Source organism: Rhincodon typus, chromosome 32, assembly GCF_021869965.1.
Source record: "Rhincodon typus isolate 14 chromosome 32, sRhiTyp1.1, whole genome shotgun sequence".
In the NCBI taxonomy this organism is placed as follows: domain Eukaryota; kingdom Metazoa; phylum Chordata; class Chondrichthyes; order Orectolobiformes; family Rhincodontidae; genus Rhincodon; species Rhincodon typus.
The window spans coordinates 28,575,577-28,597,527 of NC_063363.1; the positions used below are offsets into that span (position 1 = coordinate 28,575,577).

The window sequence follows — 21,951 nt, forward strand, 5'->3', positions numbered from 1 at the left end:
AGATATCTGTTAAGGTCCCTGCTATTTCCTCCCTTGCCTCACACAGAATCCTGGGGTGGATTCCATCTGGCCCTGGGGACTTGTCTGACTTAATGCATTTCAAGACACCCAACACGTCCACCTTCATTATGCTGACCCACCTGAGAATATTCACGCACTTTTCCCTAACCTCAAAACCCCTAACTTGAATGAAAATTTCTAGACCTTTGGAGTTAAAGATCACTTAAACTTTGATTACTGCAAACAAACATCATGCCAGTCCTTAAAGGTTAATGAGATCACTTGAACTCTATATTACACATGCAGCATGTGCCACACCATCACATTCTTCATCACTTGTTCCTTGTCTCAGTTATTTGTTGTCTATGTATATCACCTCGTGTTTTACCAGGTGTCATACTGTTATAGAGTCATACAGCATGGAAACAGATGCTTCAGTCCAACTAGTCCATGCTGAACAATGGGAGAATTGGGGATTATGGAGGGGGGCTTTGCTTGCAGTTTATTTTTACCCACTTTTCTTCAAAGGTGAATTGTTTGCATTTTTCTAATGGTCTGGCGCATTCCCTGCATCCAAGGAGAATTGGAAGATTCTGGCTCTTCCAAAGGTGGCTTCAGGGGCTTATGATATCCACCAAGGACAGGGGAAAGTTCAACGTCAGACATGAAAGCTCCAAAGGGTCACAGGAGCAATATGTCGCATTCAGACTAATCCAAATCAGAAGCAGATCCAGCAATGTCTAACGAAAGTGAAAGCGTAGATGTACTAATCAATGCTCTTCCTCCCACAGGTGGGAAATCTGGGAAGCAGAAATTAAATGCCAAGCCGGTGAAAGCTCCACCCATGAACTGGACAGATTTACTCCCACCACCTCCACCCAGTGTTGACATTGATTCATATGAGGATGAAGAAGAGTTGGAGTATGTATATGTGGTGTGATGTGGGAGTGTTCACTGTAAATATTCTCAAGTCAATCCTCTGAGATACTGTGTGTCTTGCACCCTTGGGCCTAGGTCTGAGGATCTTCTTTGGTTTTGGTGCGAACTCAACCAGAATTCCTCAGGGTATAAGCCTTGGGCACACAGCAGGCCAGAATTCAATATCAATTGGCATTACATTGATAATCATGGTGAGAGAGGTTGTAAGGATGAACCAGATCATAAACCACAGGAAAATAACTAGTAAAGTCATAAAAGGTGCTGTATAAATGAATTTTTCTTCATAGACCCCACCTGCCTTTAATGGGAATCTCTGGGATGACCGTGGTTAATGCCATTTTATTACAATGGCTAGTTGGGAGCAGGATTGTGCTTTTCAAAATGTTAACCTTACATCAATGCTTTCCTGTCAGTGCGGGGAGAGGTGGGAATGGATCATCAGAGGTCTCTAACAACTTTGAGATGCTACTAACCTCCAAGAGTCTACTCAGCAATGCAAGACACATGTGATTCCAATTCCAAACTGAATGTGAGAGAAATATTTCCCTTCTGTTCTTTTCAAGAGTAAGAATTGCTCCCATCTTTTTGCAGCCCTAGCATTGATGAGTGGTGCCCCCCGCTCCCTGAAAGGACCTATTTAGTGGAAGGCTGCCATGATGATGAAGGCCCACCCCCCCCACCTCGTGGAGAGGCATCATCTCCGGCTACTTCATATGGGCAGCAATCCACCGCAACACTGACACCCTCACCTCGGGAAGAGGCACGTTCAACCGGCCACAGTGCCACTGAGGACATCCCAAGGCTGCATCAGTTTGAGATACCACATTTACCCCGGTGAGTGTGTTTACAAGTTGGTCACTATAAGTACTGTATATGTTGACTGTTTGTTTTATTCTGAAGTAGTTAAAAGAACTATAGAATAAGACAGGGAAGCAAAGATTTGATAACTACACGAAATGGTTCAGTGAATGAATTCTATTATTTCATTTCAAATCTCTGTGACCTTGTCCATCCATAACTCGGCTGTTGGCTATTGCGTCTCAGTCATGAGCCAATCAATTTTATCTGAATAAATTCTGCAGAGGAGGTCAAAGAGATAATTTAATTGTGGGATGTTGATCAAGTAACTGGGGAGAAACTGGACGCAGTGGCAGAAATGTCAGAAACCTACCAAATTAGCCCTCACAAACTGTTTTATAAGAAATCACCATGGCTACAGAAGTACAAGTTGATTATCAACTACAGACACACAGAAAACCCATATGTTAGCACTTCAAAATTCAAAATACAAACTTGAATAAATCATAGTTTATATTATATTACATTGTTATGATCTGATATTCCCTGGTTGGAAGGTGGTGGAAGCAATTGCAAAAGAGAAAGGAACTAGTCATGCATATTTGAGAGGAAGAAATTACAGAGAAGAGCAAGGAAGTGACAGGGAGAGGTGGGGTGCTGTGTGACATTTTGAGCCAATACAGGCACGATAAGCTGAAAGGAATGTGAGGTGTAAGTTTTTAGAATTCTTTATTAATGAACAGGTAAGTGGGATAGAGTATTTTGTCACTTTCTTGCTGTACCAGGAGACCCCAGCAAAATGATGGGAGCCAGACTGAGCCTTGACTACTCACAAAACTGGTAGATTTATCCATTGAATTTTGATGCTGTTTCTTGGGAGGAGCTGGGAATTTGTGGATTGTGAATGTTACTTTTTAACACAAGTTGCGCTTCTGTTTCAGGCGACTCCCAGTTGGACCAGTCCCTCTGCCTAGACCACCAACTCCTCCACCATCACAGAACAGCCAAAACATGAATGGTTCTGAAGACACTATTGTAGAATCTGCTGCTCCCCATCGGCATGGACACAGACGCAACCTGAGCCAGACACCAGCAATAAGCAATGAGAATGTCAGTGTACCTGGAACAGGTGAGGCATGACCACTCACCTGAGAGTTAGGGAAAGGAAGGAAATTTACACGAAAACAAAGTCAGCAAAATGGGCAAGTGCATGAGCAAAGACACCTGTTGAACAGATGTTTTGCCATGTGTATATTGTTCAACAGATGTTTAACAGATGCCTAATGTTGGTTATGTTCTGCTCTGTGAAGTGACATTGATTGACTGTAATCACCTTAGGCACACAATGTTGCAGAGTAACTGGGATCTAATTCTATAAGCGAGCTTCAGGGAAGTTGTGTTATATCTTACTCAATATGGAAGTTGCTGTTATGTAATGATCTGGTGCGCAATGTTGTTCTCTTCTTGCCAGCGTTAGTCGTGAGTTTTATCAGTTTGAAAACTGAATCCAACCCCCATGCCCCTCCCCAAAGTGATGCTTTAATTCCAAACAAGTGCTTTGTGGATTAACTTAGACCTGATTGTTTTTCTGGCCCATCTACTTCTCAGAATGGTATGTCTCAGTATGGAAAATGCACTGACATTAAACAGCCTTCATCCAAGGTTTTGATTATTGTTCATGTTTGAGCCTCAATATTGAAAGTTTGGTAGGCTACTCACAATAGAAGCCATCACCATTGGGTCAAATCTGATCCTCCCCTAGTGGCCACTTGTACATTTTCCCAAGGGGTGGTGCTACAGTCACTAGTAGCCATGCTGCTTGCTATTTACCACACTCTGTAGCACGAAGTTCCTGAAAGTAATTGAAGCACCCTGGCACTGAACGAAGACTTTCTTTGCTGAATTGTCTCTGTACTCGATCATGGATTGCATTTGCTCATTGTGCAACTGAGGGAGACCACTCAACTCAGTCCTTCCATTCAAAAACTAAATCAAATGGTATTAAAGACAGTTAAAATAGTCTTGCTTCCTGTCTGAGGTCTGTTTAGAAGACTACATGCTGCATCTTTTTACCTTTTTGTGGTACAACCTGGAGCCTGAACATTTCTCAACACACTCATATCTTGTTCACAGAAACTTGCAGCACAGAATGAGGTCAGTCTGTCTATCATACCTGTACTGGCTCTTTGAAAGAGTACTTAGTCCCACCTTTCCTATTTTTTCATGTAATCCTGTAAGTTGCTTATCCTCAAGTATTTTTCTGTGATTCATTCATGAGATCAGGGCATCACTGGCTAGGCCAAAATTTATTGCCCATCCCTAATTGCCCAGAGGGCAGTTAAGAGTCAACAATATTGCTGTAGGTCAAACCAAGAAAGGATTGCAGTTTCTTTCCCTTAAGGACACTAGTGAACCAGATGGATTTTTCTGGCAATCAACAATGGGTTCGTTGCTAGACTCTTAATTCCAGATTTTCTTTTTAATGAATTCAGATTCCACCATTAGGCATTCTGGTATTTGAAATGTTGTCCCAAACATTACCTGGGTCTCTAGATTAACTGTCCAGTAGTAATGCCACTAGGTCATAACCTCCCCTAATAGTATTTTCCTGACTCTCATTGAAAATAATTTGCGGAATCCTCTTCCATTGCCTTGTTGAGATGAAGCGTTCCAAATGTTATGATGGCATTCCAGGTGTAGGCACTTTGCGTGTTGCAAGATCTGTCTCATGGACAATGATTTGGTATCTAGTGTGAAATGTAATGTAACAAAATGTTGAAGGTCTGATGTTGTTGCAGGTCAGATTCATCAACTCTATTAGGATGTCAACTCTGCAATTAGAGTATTGTTGCACTGCTTTCTGCAACACTTAACTTTACTATTTAAGCAACATTCCACTTCAACATGTTGCAGGGAAATATCTTTGGCAATTCTTTCAAAAAGACAACAAAGGATTGGAGGAAAATCCATTGTGAAGATAAACAAGAGAACTGCTTAAAGTGTTACTATTTAACTGTTACACTGGAAATATATATTTTCACTAAGTAGCATGTCACATACAACAGCTTTTCTGTCAAGAAGGGGTGATTGCCAGCTGATCATATTTAGCCCCAGCACCAACAAGGCTACCATAACTGCCCTTAAGATTCCCATGGCATTGGAAAGGAGGAAATTATTTTTTATGGCATCATGGGATTGTGGGCATTGCTGGCTGTGCTAGATTTTTATTGCCCATATTAAAACAGAAGTTGCTGCAGAAACTCAGCAGGTCCGGCAGCATTTGTGCAGAGAGAAAACAAGTTAATATTTCAAGTCCAATGATGTCTCTGAGCTGTCATCAGTGGACTCAAAAGGGTAACTCGTTTTCTCTCTGCACAGATGCTGCCGGACCTGCTGAGTTTCTCCAGCAAATCAGTGGACTCAAAAGGGTAACTCTGTTTTTCTCTCTCCATAGATGCTACCAAGCCTACTGGGTTTCTCTAGCACCTGCTGTTTTTATTTCAAATCTCCAGTATCCTCAGTATTTTGCTTTTTTTAAAATTGCCCATCCCTAAGTTGTCCTTGAGAAAGTGCTTTCTTGAATGTCTGCAATCCATTTGGTGCAATGCCCTTAGGGGATGAGCTCCAGGATATTGACCCAGAGGTACTAAATGAACAGCAATTCATGTCTCAGTCAGGATGGTTTGATCTGATTTATTGTAGTCACATGTGCCTAAGTACCATGAAAAGCCTTGTTTTACGAGCAGTACAGACAGATCATAAACAAACACACACATACAGATTATAGGGTGCTTAGACAAAGTGGGGCCTTGAAGGTTATGGCTGCACAAAGCAATATTAACATCTTGCGACATGAAGAGGAACTTGCACATTGTGGTTTTCCTACACATCTGCTGCCCTTGTCCTGTTCCTGATCACTAAAAGTGTGGACATTGGCTACAGAAAGACTTGACCACAATGCCCAGCATGTTTGATTGCTCCATTCACACTCTTGCACCTGGCACCATGTCAAAAATGTGCCTCACTGAGGTACTAGAGAGCAAGGATCCGCAGTAATGGAGACAATAATGACAGTAATGCAGTTGCTGGAAGCTTGAGTTAATAAATGTGGAGCTGGAAAAGCACAGCAGGTCAGACAACATCTGAGGAGCAGGGAACTCAATGTTTCGGACCAAACCCATTGTCAGGACTGAGGATGGGGAGGGGAGCCCAGAAATAAATAAAGAGAGGGGGGATGGGGCTAGAGGGAGTATAAATGAGATGGAAAGAGGTGGATGCAGGTAGGGGGTTATTGTGGTTTGTCAGTTCGAAGGGTGGAGCCCATAGGTGAGTTGGAAGATGGACAGGTTTGGGATGGAGACATTTTGAAGCTGGTGAAGTCAATATTGAGGCCATTGGGCTGTAAGCTCCCAAGGCGAAATATCAGGTGTTGTTCCTCCAGTTTACGTTTGGCCTCACTCTGACAGTGGAGAAGGCCAAGGATGGACATGTCACCAGGGGAATGGGAGGAGGAGTTAAAGTGGATGGCAGCTGGAAGGTCACATTGGTTGGTGCGTGCAGAGCGCAGATGCTCAAGTCTGCGTTTGCTCTCCCGGATATAGAGGTGACCACATTGGGAGCAATGCACACAGTCGATGACGTTGGGTGAAGTGCAGGTAAATCTCTGCCAGATTTGGAAGGATTGTTTGGCGCCTTGGATGGAGGTGAGAGGGGAGGTGTGGGGGAAGGTATAGCACCTCCTGCAGTTGTAGGGAAAGGTACCGAGTGTGGTGCAAGGATTGGTGGGGAGTGTGGAGCTGACGAGGGAGTCGCGGACTGAACGGTTCCTGCGGAAAGTGGACAGGGGAAGGGAGGGAAATATCTTTTTGGTGGTGGGGCCTGATTGTAAGTTGCAGAAATATCGGAGAATGATGTGTTGTATTCGGAGATTGGTGGGATGGTATGTGAGGACTTAGGGGACTCTATCTTTATTCTGGTTGTGGGGGAGAGGGTTTGAGAGCAGAAGCACAGGAAATGGGGTAGATGCAGTTGAGGGCATCATTAATTACAGAGGAGGGAAACTACAGTTCCTAAAGTAGGAGGATATCTGAGATGTCCTGGAGTAGAATGCCTCATCCTGGGAGCAGATGCGGCAGAGGCAGAGAAATTGTGAATATGAGATAGCATTTTTGCAGGACGGTGGGTGAGGTTCCATGGGACTCCAGCAAGACCGAGGAGGAATGCAGAGGGATGGTAAGGGGAAATGATGCTTGGGGAATGGAACTCTGGGATTACACCCAGTATGACCTAGTGCTTTTTTGGGGGAATAAAATGCTTGCAGTATCTCGTCTGTAGCCTGCAACATGCAATTTTAATCTGCAACATTCCAAATATCTCACTTTCCATTCACGTTTCACCCTGACTCCTGGTGGACTTTACCTGCCCCTAATCATTTTTATCTGATTTCCAGGAAAGACGAGACACACTCCGGTGATGGGGAATAGCAGCATGAACACTCCACCCAGCCAGAAAGCCCGGTCCAAAAAGAAAGCCAAGCCGAATCAGTATCGCCGTGATCTCTCTCAGGGGGGTGAGTTCCATCTCAAACCTTGAGCTCAGAATGCCACAGTCCTCTCTGGATGAACTAAAATCATGAGAGAGAATGGTTTCCTTCCATTCATTGTACACTCCTGCGCAATTTTAAAGATTTTCACCTTGTAGATATTTTTACGTAATTGCTGCAATGTTGAAGCAGGCCTTTGGCTCAGTTAGTCTACCTTAATGTCTATGTCCCACATGAGCTTCCTATCACCCCTCTGCATTCAATTCTATTGTATTGTGCTTTTCTTCTTTCCTCTCTCCTCCCAACCAAGCTTCCCCTTAATGCAACCCTGCTTTTCGCTTCAACTGCAAGATCCACATTCTAACCACTATCTGTGTAAATATATTTAATTCACTCTTCAATTTCCTATTGAATTTATTAGTTGCTCTCTTGTATTTGTGGCTCTTGGTTTTGGCCTATCCCTTTTTTAAAAATCTCTTCTTTACATTTAAGCTGCCAACCCATTTCATAATCTTAATTTTTTAACCCCTTGGACCTCGTTTATTGGAGAAAAGAGTCCCAGCCAGTTCAATATTTCCTGATGGTTGTAGCTTCTCGTTTCTGGTATCATTCATGTAAATCTTGTTTACACCTTCTCCAGCTCCTCTGTATCCCCTTGGAGTGTGACTTAAATAGGATTCTATATGGCTATTACATCACTTCTCTGCTTTTCAATTCATCTCCTAATCCCATTTCTTTGATCTATTTTGGGGATCTTCTTAATCTCTGGTGACAATTTTAGTGTTTGATTTATCTGCAACCCGAGATTCCTTTGCCCCTTTTTACCATTTAGATTCTTTCTTTTCAAAGTTTATTTGGCTTATTACTCTTCTTACCAAAAATGCCATAACACATTTATCTATATTATAGGTAATTTGTCAATTATATTTTCAGTTTGAAGACATTAATATTTTTCTGGAATTTTCACATTATTGACTATCTTCCAACCTTGTGTCATCTGCAAGATTTTCGAATGTACTTCTGATTCCCAAGTCCTGATTAATAATGTAAATAGTTATGTGATTAACAATGGTACCATGCTAATCTTTGGAATACCACTTCCCATCTATCACCAGTCTGAATAGCTAAAGTTAGCTTCTACTTGCAATTTCCTGCCTTGTAACCGGCTTGCTGTCCACTCTGCTCCCTGCCACTCAACTGCACATCCTCTGTCCTTCGTCATTGTTTTATTTAAAATTAAACAGTAAGTTTGAAAAACAAAGCTGTATAATGAGTCCGAACACCATTTGAAGATTTTGGAAATTCGAAAACTGAAGCAGGGAAACACCACAGTGCCACCTCTGGTGCGAGGTTATAATAACAACACAATAGAATTTAGGCATTATAATCTAATATCGAATGCTTGACGTGGAGTTTAGTTATCGCCATATGGAAAGAGACGTTCAGAAGCAGTTGGTTTTTGTCCTGGTACAGGGCACCAATATAATATTTTAACTCAATTTGGATTGGAATGATTCAACCAGCTTTTGCTTAGACTTTCCAGTTGCTCCCTCAAAGCTGTAACATTTTGGAGTGTGGTCATCAAGCATGATCAGAGGGTTTAGGTATTGATCCATGTTATATCTGTTTTCTTAGCAGAGAAAGGAAGTCAAAGAGGTCAATCTTCAACATCTCCACCCAATGTGCAGCTGCATTATGGGTGCTGCCATGTTGATTGGATTGTAGGCATCCAGGGTGGCCACCTAAAACAGGCAGTATGTTCGTTATCATTGCAATTGATGGACCCGGTGCTGGATTTAAGCCTCACTTGTTCTAACTGGTTTAGATAGAGTGAAGTAGACCACATTGTTTATTTTTCTTATAATACCACTGTGGCTTAAGCAGTGCCCACCAAATAAATAGGTTTTTCTCTGAGAAAAAAATCTCTAAAATGTCAAAGTGACAACAGCTCACACTACTGTATGTTATTATTTTACTGCAACCCACTCTTCATCTTATTCCAGAATTAATTTGCCATGAGTTAAGGAGTCTCGTACTCGATGGCTGAACAAGAGGAACTGTACGACCAGCAGAGTCTGATTTCCCTTTGACTTAATGACACTCCATTTTTGGCTGCAGTTGGGCCTCATTGTTTTGGACAGACACGTGTCCCAGCTCTCTTAATAGGCCTAAAGTACAATTTACAATGTCTTGCCCAAGTGCTAATTTTCACTTGAGTGATTCACCAATAAAGTAGCACAGACATGAACTAGGGGACACATTTTAAAAGTAAGGGGTCTCTCATTTAAGACAAAGATGAGAGGCAGCTTTTTTTCTATGAGGGTTAGGAGTCTTTGGAGCTCCCCTGAGAGCGGTGGAGGCACTGTCATTGAATATTTTAAGGCAGAGGTAGATAGATTCCTAGCTATGAAGGCAGCCAAAGCTTATCAGGGTCAACAGGCATGTCGATTTGAGGCCACAATCAGATCAGCAATAATCTCCTTCAGTTAGGGGTATTGTGTTTAAGGGCTGCTACAGAACTAAGGTGTAAACAAGTTAAGGGGAGCGGTCACATGACTGCAGCTAGCACAATGTGTCCAATTGTATTTCTCCAAACAAGAGGGGCTATGTGATCTACTCCTCCTCATAATTTGCAAACTCATATGCTTCCTGAACCATAAATTGGATGCCATATATTTGAGTTTGAGAACTGGAGGTGTAAGACATCCACAGGCCACATGATCTATTCTGATCTTGACTCGTCTTATGACGTGTATATTGCAAGATCTGAACATTTTGTTGTACTGCCCTCTCTGTTGGGAGGTGCAAATAAAGTTAGTTTGCTCATGGGCATCTCCAGCCGAGTGTGTATTCGCCTTATTCCAGACAATTCACAACAAAAGATGGCATGGGATGGAATTTTATTTTTGAATTTCATTTGAGAAATTAATGTCTTAAGAATATTGGGAGACACTTTTGGAACTTCTGAAGGTAATCTTGAGGGGGTTTGAGCAAATGGAAAGATTGTTCAGTGCATGCATCGTATTAAGTCAGCATGGTATGTAATTGAAAAAAAAAAGACGCTAAAAATATATTTGGGGAACAATGTGAGATTTCAACCCTAACAAGAAAGACTGGTGAAATTACAAATGAAGGTTTAATATTTTGTTGAAAGTGAATAAAATTGGAAATGGGAATCAAGTTAATGTTTTCCTCACCATGATGGGGCCAGATGTTTTTGACAGAGTGCTTAATCAATGATACCTTTGAGATTCCAGTTCAATGGAATTCTTAGCTGTGGCATTTATGAGTTGAGAATGAAATTGCAATGAGAGTTGCTTGCAGTTACCAATGAGACTGTTGCAGATTACATTCTCAAATTAAAGAAACTATCATCACTGTGGGTAGGGGGAACTTAGAAATTTATAGGAGGCCTGAAGAACAACAGAAGCTAGACCAAGTTTTATACAAAGGCAATAGGCTGTAGGGGGTCAGTGATGAGGCCACTGCTGTAGAAATAATGTAATGGGGAGGTGGGGACGTAGAGATAATATTCAATGGGCTCATAATCCAGAACCTCAGGCTCATGTTCTGGAGACATCAGTTTGAATCCCACAATGGAGGAGGGTGGGATTTGAATTCAATAATACAAATCTGGAATTCAACCAGGAAAGCTAGCCCATTGATGACAATGTAACCATTGCAAATTGTTGTGAAAAACTATCTGGTTCAATAACAGTGAAGTTTGAGAAGATTTGTAGCTCAGGTTGTGGATGAGGTTGTAGACATGCTCGCTGAGCTAGTGCGGTTGGTTGCAAACATTTCGTCACCCTGCTAGGTAACAACGTCAGCCACCTTTGGTGAAGCAGCGGTATTCTGTCCTGCTTGTTATTTATATGCCTCGGTTTGCTGGGGTGGTTGGCATTACTTCTGGTTCTGTTCTCAGTGGTTTGTACCCAGGGTCTTAATCAATGTGTTTGTTGATGGAGTTATGGTTAGAATGCCAGCCCTCCAGGAATTCCCTGGTGTGTCTCTGTTTAACTTGTGCGAATTTGACTGGGACAACACATCCATAATCACACAAGTCAAATAGAAACACGCCACTGGTATTCTAATCGGAACTTCATCAACATACACATTGAATTACAAATCACTGAGAAACAGAACTGGAAGTAATAGCAACAGCCCCAACAAACTGAGACATATAAATAACAAGCAGGACAGAACACCGACGCTTCACCGGAGGCGCACTAACGATGTTACCTAGCAGAGTGATGAAATGTTTGTAACCAAACCCACTGGCTTGGTAAGCATGTCTACAACCTCATTCACTAACAGTGGTTAGGGAAGGAAATCTGCTGTCCTTGCCTAGTCTGGTGAATCTGTGACTCCAGAACCACAGCAATGCAGTGGACTCTTAACTGCCCTCCAGGCAGTAAGCTTTGGGTAGCCAACAATGCCCACATTCAAGTAAATAAAAGAGATAGTGGAGAATTGCAGGAAGTTATTTTCCTGAGCTGGCAGGGGAGGTCCACTGGATTTCAGCACAGGCTAGTCTGCCATCTTAGAGTCTGAAATTTAGGCATTATTATGGCCGTGGTAGCCACCAGTCATTTAAATGCTTCCATTTCTGATCAAAGTGCTTCAGTTGTTGAAAGGATGTTCATAACCAGAAGTCACACAGCGTTGAGGCAACAGTGATGTTTCTGGTCACATCCATGCACCAGGATGAGGTTATGGTAAAGTTAAAGCTGGTCAATGCATGTACGATAGATGTGGAAACAGAATTTGACGTTATTGAGCAAGAAGATCAGAAGCTGTATTCAGTCAGAAAGCAAAAAAAAAGAACTGCATGGCAGATGAGAGGAGTAATATTGAAGCTATAATTCCAGAGTCCAGTGTCAAAATTAAACTATTCTGATCTTGACTCTTACCACATGTGGTATATTGCAAGATCTGAACATTTTGTTATACTGCCCTCTCTGTTGGGAGGAGCAAATCCAGTTACAAAAATTCATAACTTGCTTTCGTCTTTGCTACAGCTGTAGCTGTGCCTGTTATTTCAGAAGGAGAGTACAAGGAATCCCTAAGTCAGAGTACTTATACAACAGTGGCACGAAACTGACTAAATATTCCAACAACAGTGTTAAGAAGTGGGTGTTGGAGTGAAATTCAATTCTGTTACTTACAATGGAATAGTTCAGGACCAAAACAAAAAAGTCTTCCTGATGAGAAGTAATTGCCTTAAGAAAATATGTTTAAAAGTGGCTGAGTTACCTTCAATTGGGCTCAGTAAGGGTGAGGCCAATCATGGGAAAAGTGAGCACAAAGTGATCATTAAGCAAAAAGAACCAAGTGGTTAAATCAGAAATGGGACAATATTAAATATTGTAAAGCTGCAGATCGTACAAATGCAGATGTTCTTTTTAGATTTCCCTCGAAGGTTGATTAGCTACAAAGTTACCTATGAATTATTTTACTTACACAATTTGATGTGCCAATGTCTGCTGGAGAAGTTATTGAAGAAATTTGCAAGGATGTAATGCTCAGTAAAGTGCACAATTATGTCACTACTGGATGCCCCAATGTGTGTAATAATGAGATGAAATTGTAGGTGTGTTTCTCCTATAGAACTGCCAATGCTGGAGTCAGAGATAACACAGCTCGGAGCTGGAGGAACACAGCAGGCCTGGCAGCATCAGAGAAACAGGAAAGCTGATGTTTTGGATCGGAAATACTCAATACTGTGTGACTTCTGGTTATGAACATCCTTCCAACAACTGAAGCACTTTGATCAGAAATGGAAGCATTTAAATGACTGGTGGCTACCACGGCCATAATAATGCCTGAATTTCAGACTCTAAGATGGCAGACTAGCCTGCAGTGGCTGGGCTTGTGCTGAAATCCAGTGGACCTCCCCTGCCAGCTTGAAGAAGGGTCCTGACCCAAAACGTCAGCTTTCCTGTTTCTCTGATGCTGCCTGGCCTGCTGTGTTCCTCCAGCTCCACACTTTGTTATCTCACACCTAACATGCATTGTCTGCCCTAAAATGTCGCCTCTTCTTTACACTAATAGAACCTTTAGTTCTTTCAGGTCAGTGACTTGAAAGGAATTTGGGGATTTACATATACATATTAATCAATTAAAACCTTCCAACTGATTAGAGATTTAACAGCATCTTAGGTTTGTTTAATACATCCTCATCAGTCGTGTGACGCTTTGATCTTTTACTTATAAATTCTGTGTCTGATACTACCTCTCTCTAACACCTGACGAGCGTGGTTCTGGAAGCTTGTGTTTTCAAATAAACCTGTTGGACTATAACCTGGTGTCGTGTGATTTCTGATGGTATCAAAAGTACACGGGGATAGTCTACATGATGGCAAGCAACTTTTATTTTATATATCCAAAAACAGACAAAAGATATTGAAGAGTTGCTGAAAAATTGTAAAGTATGTCTAGGAATGAGAAATGATCCAACCAGAATTCCTTTAATCTCCCAGTCAAGCATGGTAAAACTTTGGGAATGATTACAAGTTGACATCTTTGAAGTGGAAGGAAAAGTAATGCTTTGTTTTGGTCCATTACTGCAGAAAGTGGACAAAGTTGGGTTTATGTCCAATACAAATGCCAACTTAATGAGGTTTTGAAAAGTTGATTTGCAATTATAGGTTGACAGAAATGTTGACATCAGATAATGTTCCACAGTTCACACTGGAAGAATTTGAAATATTTGATCAAGAATAGAGTCTAACACAACCATATAGATAGCATGGAATGGCATCAAAGAAGGAAGCAGAGAGGTTGTGAAGATGTGTTTACAGAAGTACTTGATTATTGAAAAGTTAGACAGTTGCTTCCATGTTTCTCTTCAACGTGGCTAGACCAGATTCTGTTCTCGTACATGTTAGTATAAAAACACACTCCTAGGACAAGGTTTAAATGTCCTCAACAGCCAAGTAAAGAAAATCAAAACATTGCAAAGATGATACACAAGTGTGAAATTTAGAGAGGTCAGTGCTAGTCACGAGATCATAGTGAAACAAAAAAAAAATCAACCAAGGTGAAATGGAAAGGTATGTGATTGGAGTAGTTATGAAAAGACTGGGTGTATTCACATGTCAAGTGAAGATTAGTGAGAGACTCCATCAAGTCTCCCATAATCTTGTAGTCTGCTATAATCCAAAATATTTCTATAGCCAAAAGTGAAAGTCGGAAAGACAATGAAAGTCAAAAAGAAACTGAAAATTTGCAACTCTTACAAAATCCACTAGTAGAGCAATATGAGTTAGTGACTTTGATGAAGTCAAATCAATGAATGTTGCAGTCCCACCTGTTAACTGGAGTTGGTAGTACAATTTTATTCTTCAGGGTTGACACAGTGAGAGATGTGGCAAGAGCAGAGTCAAGCGAATATAAGTAGAAGGATATATCTAGACAGAAAGAGGAAGAAGCCAGACAGGTTAACTGAAACTGACACTAAGTTTAAAAATAAAGTGTTATCCATTTAAGATAGAGATGAAGAGACTTTTCTTTCCTGTGAGTGTTGTGAATCTTTGGATTTCCTTTTCTCAAAAGGCAGTGGATGTAGAATCTTTAAATATTTTTAAGACAGAGGTAGATAGATTCTTGATTACCAAAGGGGATGAAAGATTATCAGGGGATATGCATGAATGTAGAGTTGAGGTTAAAATCAGATTAACCCAGACCTTACAGAATGGTGCAAAGCTGGTTGGCCTACTTGTGTTCTTTGTTCGTATGAAAGTATATGGAAAGAAAAATGAAGTTTTTGTTTTTATTATTTCTTGTCAAGTGATGATATTTTTGTTAAATTTGTCCTGCATGTTAAGAGAAAACATTCATTTTCCACGTGTAATGACTCTGGAAAGATTAGTCATATATGTTTTAGTTGTGATTAGAGTAAAGGCAGATGTGTGACAAACTATTAAAATTTCATGCAGTATAAATGTTGATCAAGTCATATTGTTGTCTGAGAATCTACGCAGATATACCATTTACAACGTTTTGTTAAGTAGGAAGGGAGTTTAATAAATTGCAAAATACTAGTATGTTGTTTTTTTGCCGTCTCTACTGCTTTTTCTGTTGGGAGTAACCGCCACCTGCAGTTCAGCATGTGTTAGTCTTACATACAGCATTACAGAAGTATTGGCACATGTACACACTCTGTAAAGCTCAACGTTAGCGATCAACTAGCCTTAACACCTCTCACTAACCCAGGGATGCTGTAAAAACGCTGACTTGGCCAGCTTTTATTGACTCACTCTGTCTCTGTCTTGGACAGACCTGCCACCACCACCTGAACCTCCCCCGGCTGATGGAATTGTGGAGACACCTTACCTACAGCCCACTGGACTGGAGAGCAGCCTGACCTCACTGGACCATGATGGCAGTGCCTCATCCACAGAGAGGAGGCCATCAGCCGACCAGCGAACAGAGAGTGCACATTCTCACAACAGAGCAGCTTCGGCACGGCACAAACATGGTGAGAGGAATAAACACTTGGGACTATCGAGGATGTCAATTTGACTTCACATGTAACAGAGCTGAGTTCGAGTCTGTAGTTACTTTGATTCAGTCAGACTCTCTAGAACTTAAGTTTGTTCATCTTCAAAAATCAGACAGAAAGGAACCAAATGATCCATGTAGCCTGTCCCTGAATATTTATGATGCCTCTCTTACCTGCTAGCTCTCAAGTAATCACAGAATTCCTACAGTGTGGAAGAAGACTATTCAGCCCATCAAGTCCACACTGTCCCTCCAAAGGGCATCCTACCTTGACCCACCCCTTACCCTATCCCTGTAACCCTACAATTCCCATGGCCAAACCACATAATGTGCACATCTTTTGGAGGAAACGGCCCAGTTGATGCTCAAATCCTGATCAAAGCATAACATCAGCCAGAGTGGAGAAATTCTGGAGAAATCCTCTCAAATTGCTTTAGATGAGTGAACATTGTCCATGAGAACTGATGACTTGTATTAATCAATATGTGCCTCTTATATGTAGAGCTCTCTATCCCGTCCAAGAACTAGCCAGCTGTCCAGTTTAGGTATGGTTCGGATGGTTCCTGTCAGATGGCCTTGTTCCTGGGGAAACCTCACCCCTGTGATACTAATTCTTCTTAGCAACACGAAGGATTTCTCACCAGATACTCATTCCATCCAATAATGCTCTTTTTCTCATTTAAACTACTCCTCTACCGTTTAGCCATTAATGATGTTTCCCGGTAAAGCGAGATCCATGATCTACATCGAGTTTGCAGCACGTTCTCAAATTGGCCTCAGCACCTGTATGATTAGAAAGGAAATACTGACCTCTCCAGTAACATTGTTATACCTGGTACTGTCTGGAAAGGGGACATCTGTGGACATTGGGTGAGCATTAGGAATAGTGACACTGTAGCTCACCATCCTGTCATGAAACCTGCTGATATTGACTTAACATTTGTCCACTTGGATGAGACTTTTGAGGGGCCTTTAATACCACAGCCCCAAAATCAGCAACCACAGAAGCACATTGAGGGGAGGAAAAATGTTAGCCACTTTATTCACCAGTATGCATGCACATCAGGACAATACATTCCTCAGCCACTCTTTAGGACCATTTTTCATTCCTGGTTTACCTGCTTTATAACTAGAAAAAAAGCAGTTTTCTTTATCAAAATGATCATTGTTGAGTATCGAAAAATTTTTGATTCCAGAATTTAAAAACAAAACAGCTGTGTTTTCTCCAGTATTTCTCCTTTAACCAAACTGAAAGTAAACTCCAGTAAGTATCTCATTGCTGTTTGTGGAGCCTTATGTTTCTTACATTAGTTCAGTTGGCTGCCTGACTGGTTTGCAATGCAGAGTGACATCAACAGTGTGTGTTCAATTCCTAGACCAGCTGAGCTCACCATGAAAGTCCCACCTTCTCATCCACGCCTGAACTGTGGTGACCCTTGGGTTAAAGAGCCACCAGTCATCTCTCTTTAATGATAGAGCAGCCCTAAGGCTCTTTCCTTACAGTGCTGGCTTCACTTCATTGGCTGAAAATTGCTTTGAGATGTCCTGCAATTGTGAAAAGCGCTATTATAATTGTAACCATTTTTATTTTCTATTCCTTAGTGATCCACTGAAGTGGATCTGAAATCTTTGGGGATTGTGTATGGTTAAAGCTGAAACATGTGTATCAAGCCAATTCTTTCTATAAAGAATCCAGGGAAGGAGAAAGTGAATGCCCGTGGCCACATGTGGCCTGAGCAAAACTAGAGTCAATGGGAATCAAGGCTCTCCTCTGGTTGGATTCATTATCTCAAAGAACGGTTTGTGGTGATGGTTGTTTCAGGTCAATCATTTCAGCTCCCGGATATTTCTGCCTGAGTTCCTCAGGGTAAGTATTTTCTAATTATCCTGATCAGAGGTGTTATTATAGAGCTCTAGTGCAGTTGAGACTTGAACTCAGGCCTCCTGCCTCAGAGGTAGCAACACTACCACCATGATACAATAGTCTCAATTCCTCAGTTCCTTGGCACAAACATCTTCAGCTGCTTCTCCAATGACCTTCTCTCCATCATAAGGTCATAAATGGTTCGTTGATCATTGCATAATGTTCAGCACCATTTGTGAATCCTTATATACTGAAGCATTCCATGTCCAAATGCAGCAAAACTCAAGCCTGAATACTGTGCAGGTTAATAAATGGCAAGGAACAGTCTTGTTACACCAGTGTCAGGCAATGAACATCTCCAACAAGAGAGAAATCTAACCATTGCCCCTCGATAGCCATTGGAATTGCCATTGCTGATTCTCCCACATTCAATATCCTGTGAATTAGCATTGACCAAAACTGAACTGACTAGCCATGTAAACATTGTGGCTATAGGTTTAAGTCAGAGGCTAGGAATTTTTCAGCAAATAACTCACCACCTGACCCCACAAAGCTTGTCCACCATCTACAAGGCACCAAGTCAGGAGTGTGATGGAATACTCCCCACTTTCCTGGATGAATGCAGCCCCAACAACACTCGAGAATCTTGACAACATCCAGGACAGCCGCTTAACTGGCACCACATCCATAAACATACACTCCCTCCACCAACTAACACTCAGTTGCAGCAGTGTGTACCATCTACAAATGCACTGCAGAATTTCACCAAAACTCCTTAGACAGGTCCTTCCAAGTGCACAACCATCACTATCTAGAAAGACACGGGCAGTAGATACATGGAAATATCACCATGTGCAAGTTTCCCTGCAAGCCACGCACCATCCTGACTTGGAAATAGATCTCTGTTCATCCAATGTCGCTGGGTTAAAATCCTGGAACTCCTTCGCCATCAGCATTATAGCCTATCTGCAGCAAATGGATTGCAGCAGTTTAAGCAAGTCATTGCTTTTTCTAGGGCATGTAGCAATGGGACACCCACATCCCAGGAATGAATTAAAAAAGACTAATTTCTCAAGGACTACTAGCTTATCCATTCAGTCTACTGGAGATATTGCTCAATAAATTCTCCATCATTCCTGATGACGTGAGAGAAACTTTATTATTCCATCATTCCCATTCAATTCTGATCTCTGCTCTCTGCAGACTCTTTTCTCCCATCCCCCAATCTTACCATGTTGACCATCATCATGTTTAGAGGAGTGCTTTGATACTTAAAGTAGTACCAGGCTTACAGATATGAGACCTGCCAGCTAATCAGAGCCTGACAGCATTTGTGCTCAACAGTGCCACAACAGAGGCTGCGGATGCTGGAGGTAAAATACCTCCTGGAATCCCAGCGTCATGGAGAAACCCAGGCCACAGGTAAGTAACGTAGCATAAGGGGAGGGTTGCAGTTTGTGGAGTGAGGGGTGCACAGGAGTCAGCAACAAGAGCAGGGGCAGGGGGGTGTGCACTCTGTGGACCCACCACTAGCCCTGCTCCACTTTCCTTGATCAGGCACTGAGCGCCTTTGATTAAGGGTAATCCCCTCATCTCCCAATTATCCCCCAATGAGGAGTTAACTAACTGGTCACACATTTCTGCTGCTATGTACACTGTATGACCACAGGGTACCAGCTACAGGGTTAATGCCAACAGCAGCAGAATGAGGACCTTAAATAGTCATCAACTGACAGTCGGTTGGGAAGGTTGACAATGGACATTCTCATCCAGACCTTTATTCTGACACCAGTGAGAATGCAGCCTCACTAAAAGCCCTTGCTGCCTCTAGCCTGCCACCTCCTGGAGCAAATGATTCTACCCAGAGAAATTATTCCAAGTGTTCTGAGGAAGGGTCACCGGACTCAAGCCGTTAACTCTGATTTTTTTCTTCACAGATGCTGCCAGACCTGCTGAGCTTTTCCAGCAACTTCTGTTTTTGAAACTATTCCCTCTGTTGAGTGAGTCAAGAATGTAAAGCTTTAGTGCTAGTCCATTTAAGAGGAATAGTAGGAAGCACTTCTTCATGCAAAGATGGTCAAAATCTGAAATTATTTCCAGAAAAAGCTGGGGTTTCTGGATCATTTGTGACTTTTAGGAGCAAGTTTGGTGGATTTTTCTCAAGAGATTGCAAAGATATTAACCAAAGAATGGTAATACAGTGAGCAGCCTTGATCTAGTTGAATGGCAGAGGAATGGCCTCTTTTCGCATTGTAGGAAATCTGTGAGGGGCTGAATGGCCCAGTTCTGTTCACATGTTCTCAAATACTAGTACCTATTCTTTAGGGTTAAAATTTGGCCAGTATGGCTGGTGATTCTGAACATCATTGTATCCAGTTGGGCTCCTCCTGTCGTACTGGCCTCACTGGAGATGCTGCAACTTCTCTTTCTATATAGGAGGTGCCTGTTCCTTTAAAGAGATTTACATTGGAAGGAAACCAATTATGATTTATAACCTTTTATGTTTGGTGAGGAAATAAATCATAATCAAAATGGCAATAAAATTCTTTTAACAAGGTTCAGGTTCAATTAGTTCCTTCCCAACACTTCGCACAGTGGGTTTGAAGTGCTTATAGCAGATTGATTAGGTCAGCATTAAACTTCGATGGAAACCTTAAATTAGCTGTTCCACAGAAAGTGCAGTGACATTCCACCAGAGCTGGAGTCAATTGATTGCATTAATTCTAACGTGTGCGGATATTTTTGTTCAAGTGCTCAGTCTATATGAAAATGTTGCTGAACTATTGAGAGCACTGAGACAGCAAGGCATTGGGATGTCAGGGACAGGCAAATCTAAAATTCAAATACCCACTTTGTTACTGAAACAGACACTGCTAATGTTCCTGAAATCCATTCCCCTGTTGCTCCTGCATTAATTATTTATTCTTTCAATCTATACCACGAACATAACCCATGCTGTTCAAATCTCCAGGCAGCTCTCCAGCATTCCAGTGCACTGCATACTCTGAAAAGGAAAAGTTTGAAGCAGTGGGTGCTGGTAGTGGCATCATGGATAGCATTTCTGAGCTGACAGTGTGGGATTGTTAAGGTCAGTAGGGCTGTAATTAGTAACAGCATGTTGGCTGGGACAGCGACCAAAGCTGGGGTCTGTCAATAACCTGCAGAGTACTGGCTGGGGTGCGTTACTAATCCCCACATTCTGAGGGAACTGGATTGATGCCAATAGAGATACAGTCAATGACACATGATACGAGGGAAGAATTACTCTTATCCACAGTGCAAGGCCGATAAGTAAAGGTACACATTTCGTTTCTCCCAATTCTCGGTTAGTTCTCTCGCTCACTGTCCCCTCATTCTAATGCTTCTACGATGGTGTTACTTTCCAGCAAGAGATCAGAATGCAACCAACACACTATGCCAATGTGAAACAGTGAACCTGTTATTCCCCTGCCACGTGACCCCTCCATTGATTTTGTGGGTGGGGCTTTTTGGGTATCAAATGAGATGGCTGTTCTTTTCCCCTCCCCTTTGCAGCATCCGCTCCAATGAATCCAAGTGAACCTCCTCTCGCGTGGCTGTAGAGCTTGCATTGCCCGGGAATTTCGGGTGCAAAGTTTATGGTAGTCTCAGATGATGACCCGGCCTAGGCATTTTAGCCAGGCAGTGCAGTGTGCAGGGTTAAATCCTGGGAGTGGGTGGGTGCGTTAGTTTTCCAAACGTCAAATTCTGGAAGTGAGTGGCCATTGCAAGTGAGGTCACAGGAATTGCAGAGGGTAGAATCCTCCCGTCCCAAAGAAATGGCAGGGACGGTGATGGGAAGGGGAAAGGTAATCAGGCTAGCGATCCCAACCACCTTCCCACTAGGAATTAAGTTTGAGGTGGGAAGGCCTTCTAATTAAGACCCTCAAAGAGTCAATTAATGACCACCAATAGGTCTGTTAATGCTCCTGCCATGAAAAGCTGTTTTTGGCAGCAGAGAATACAGGCAGCCTCCCTGACCGGTAAAACAGAGCACCCTGTCTCCCTCGTTGTGTGGGTGGCATTGCTGGTGGGTGATCACTGACAGTCAACTGCCCTGTTCTGGCTTCTGACTCCCACAAACCCCACACCCCACTGATCTCCTCTCCCCTTCCTGAAGGGGGCACCTCCTGTGCCTGTTGTACTCATTGCCAGTGGTGCCACAGACTCTGAAGAGACACTGTATCAATCTCAAAATGACTGCCAGCCTCTGACTGACAAGCAGGTGCAGGCAAGGCTGGGAGGAAGGGCCATCACTGATGTCATCCAGGCAGAAACCCACCAG

General features: G+C 42.2%; 1 protein-coding gene across 1 annotated transcript in view; it reads left to right on the forward strand.

The window, feature by feature from the left end:
- robo3 (roundabout, axon guidance receptor, homolog 3 (Drosophila)) overlaps positions 1-21,951 on the forward strand; it is a 508,257-nt gene that overhangs the window by 473,540 nt on the left and 12,766 nt on the right. The window contains exons 20-24 of the mRNA XM_048615373.1: positions 792-921; positions 1,531-1,773; positions 2,679-2,866; positions 7,187-7,306; positions 15,561-15,761. Coding sequence (XP_048471330.1) covers positions 792-921; positions 1,531-1,773; positions 2,679-2,866; positions 7,187-7,306; positions 15,561-15,761 — 882 coding nt within the window. The remainder of the gene's footprint in view (positions 1-791; positions 922-1,530; positions 1,774-2,678; positions 2,867-7,186; positions 7,307-15,560; positions 15,762-21,951) is intronic.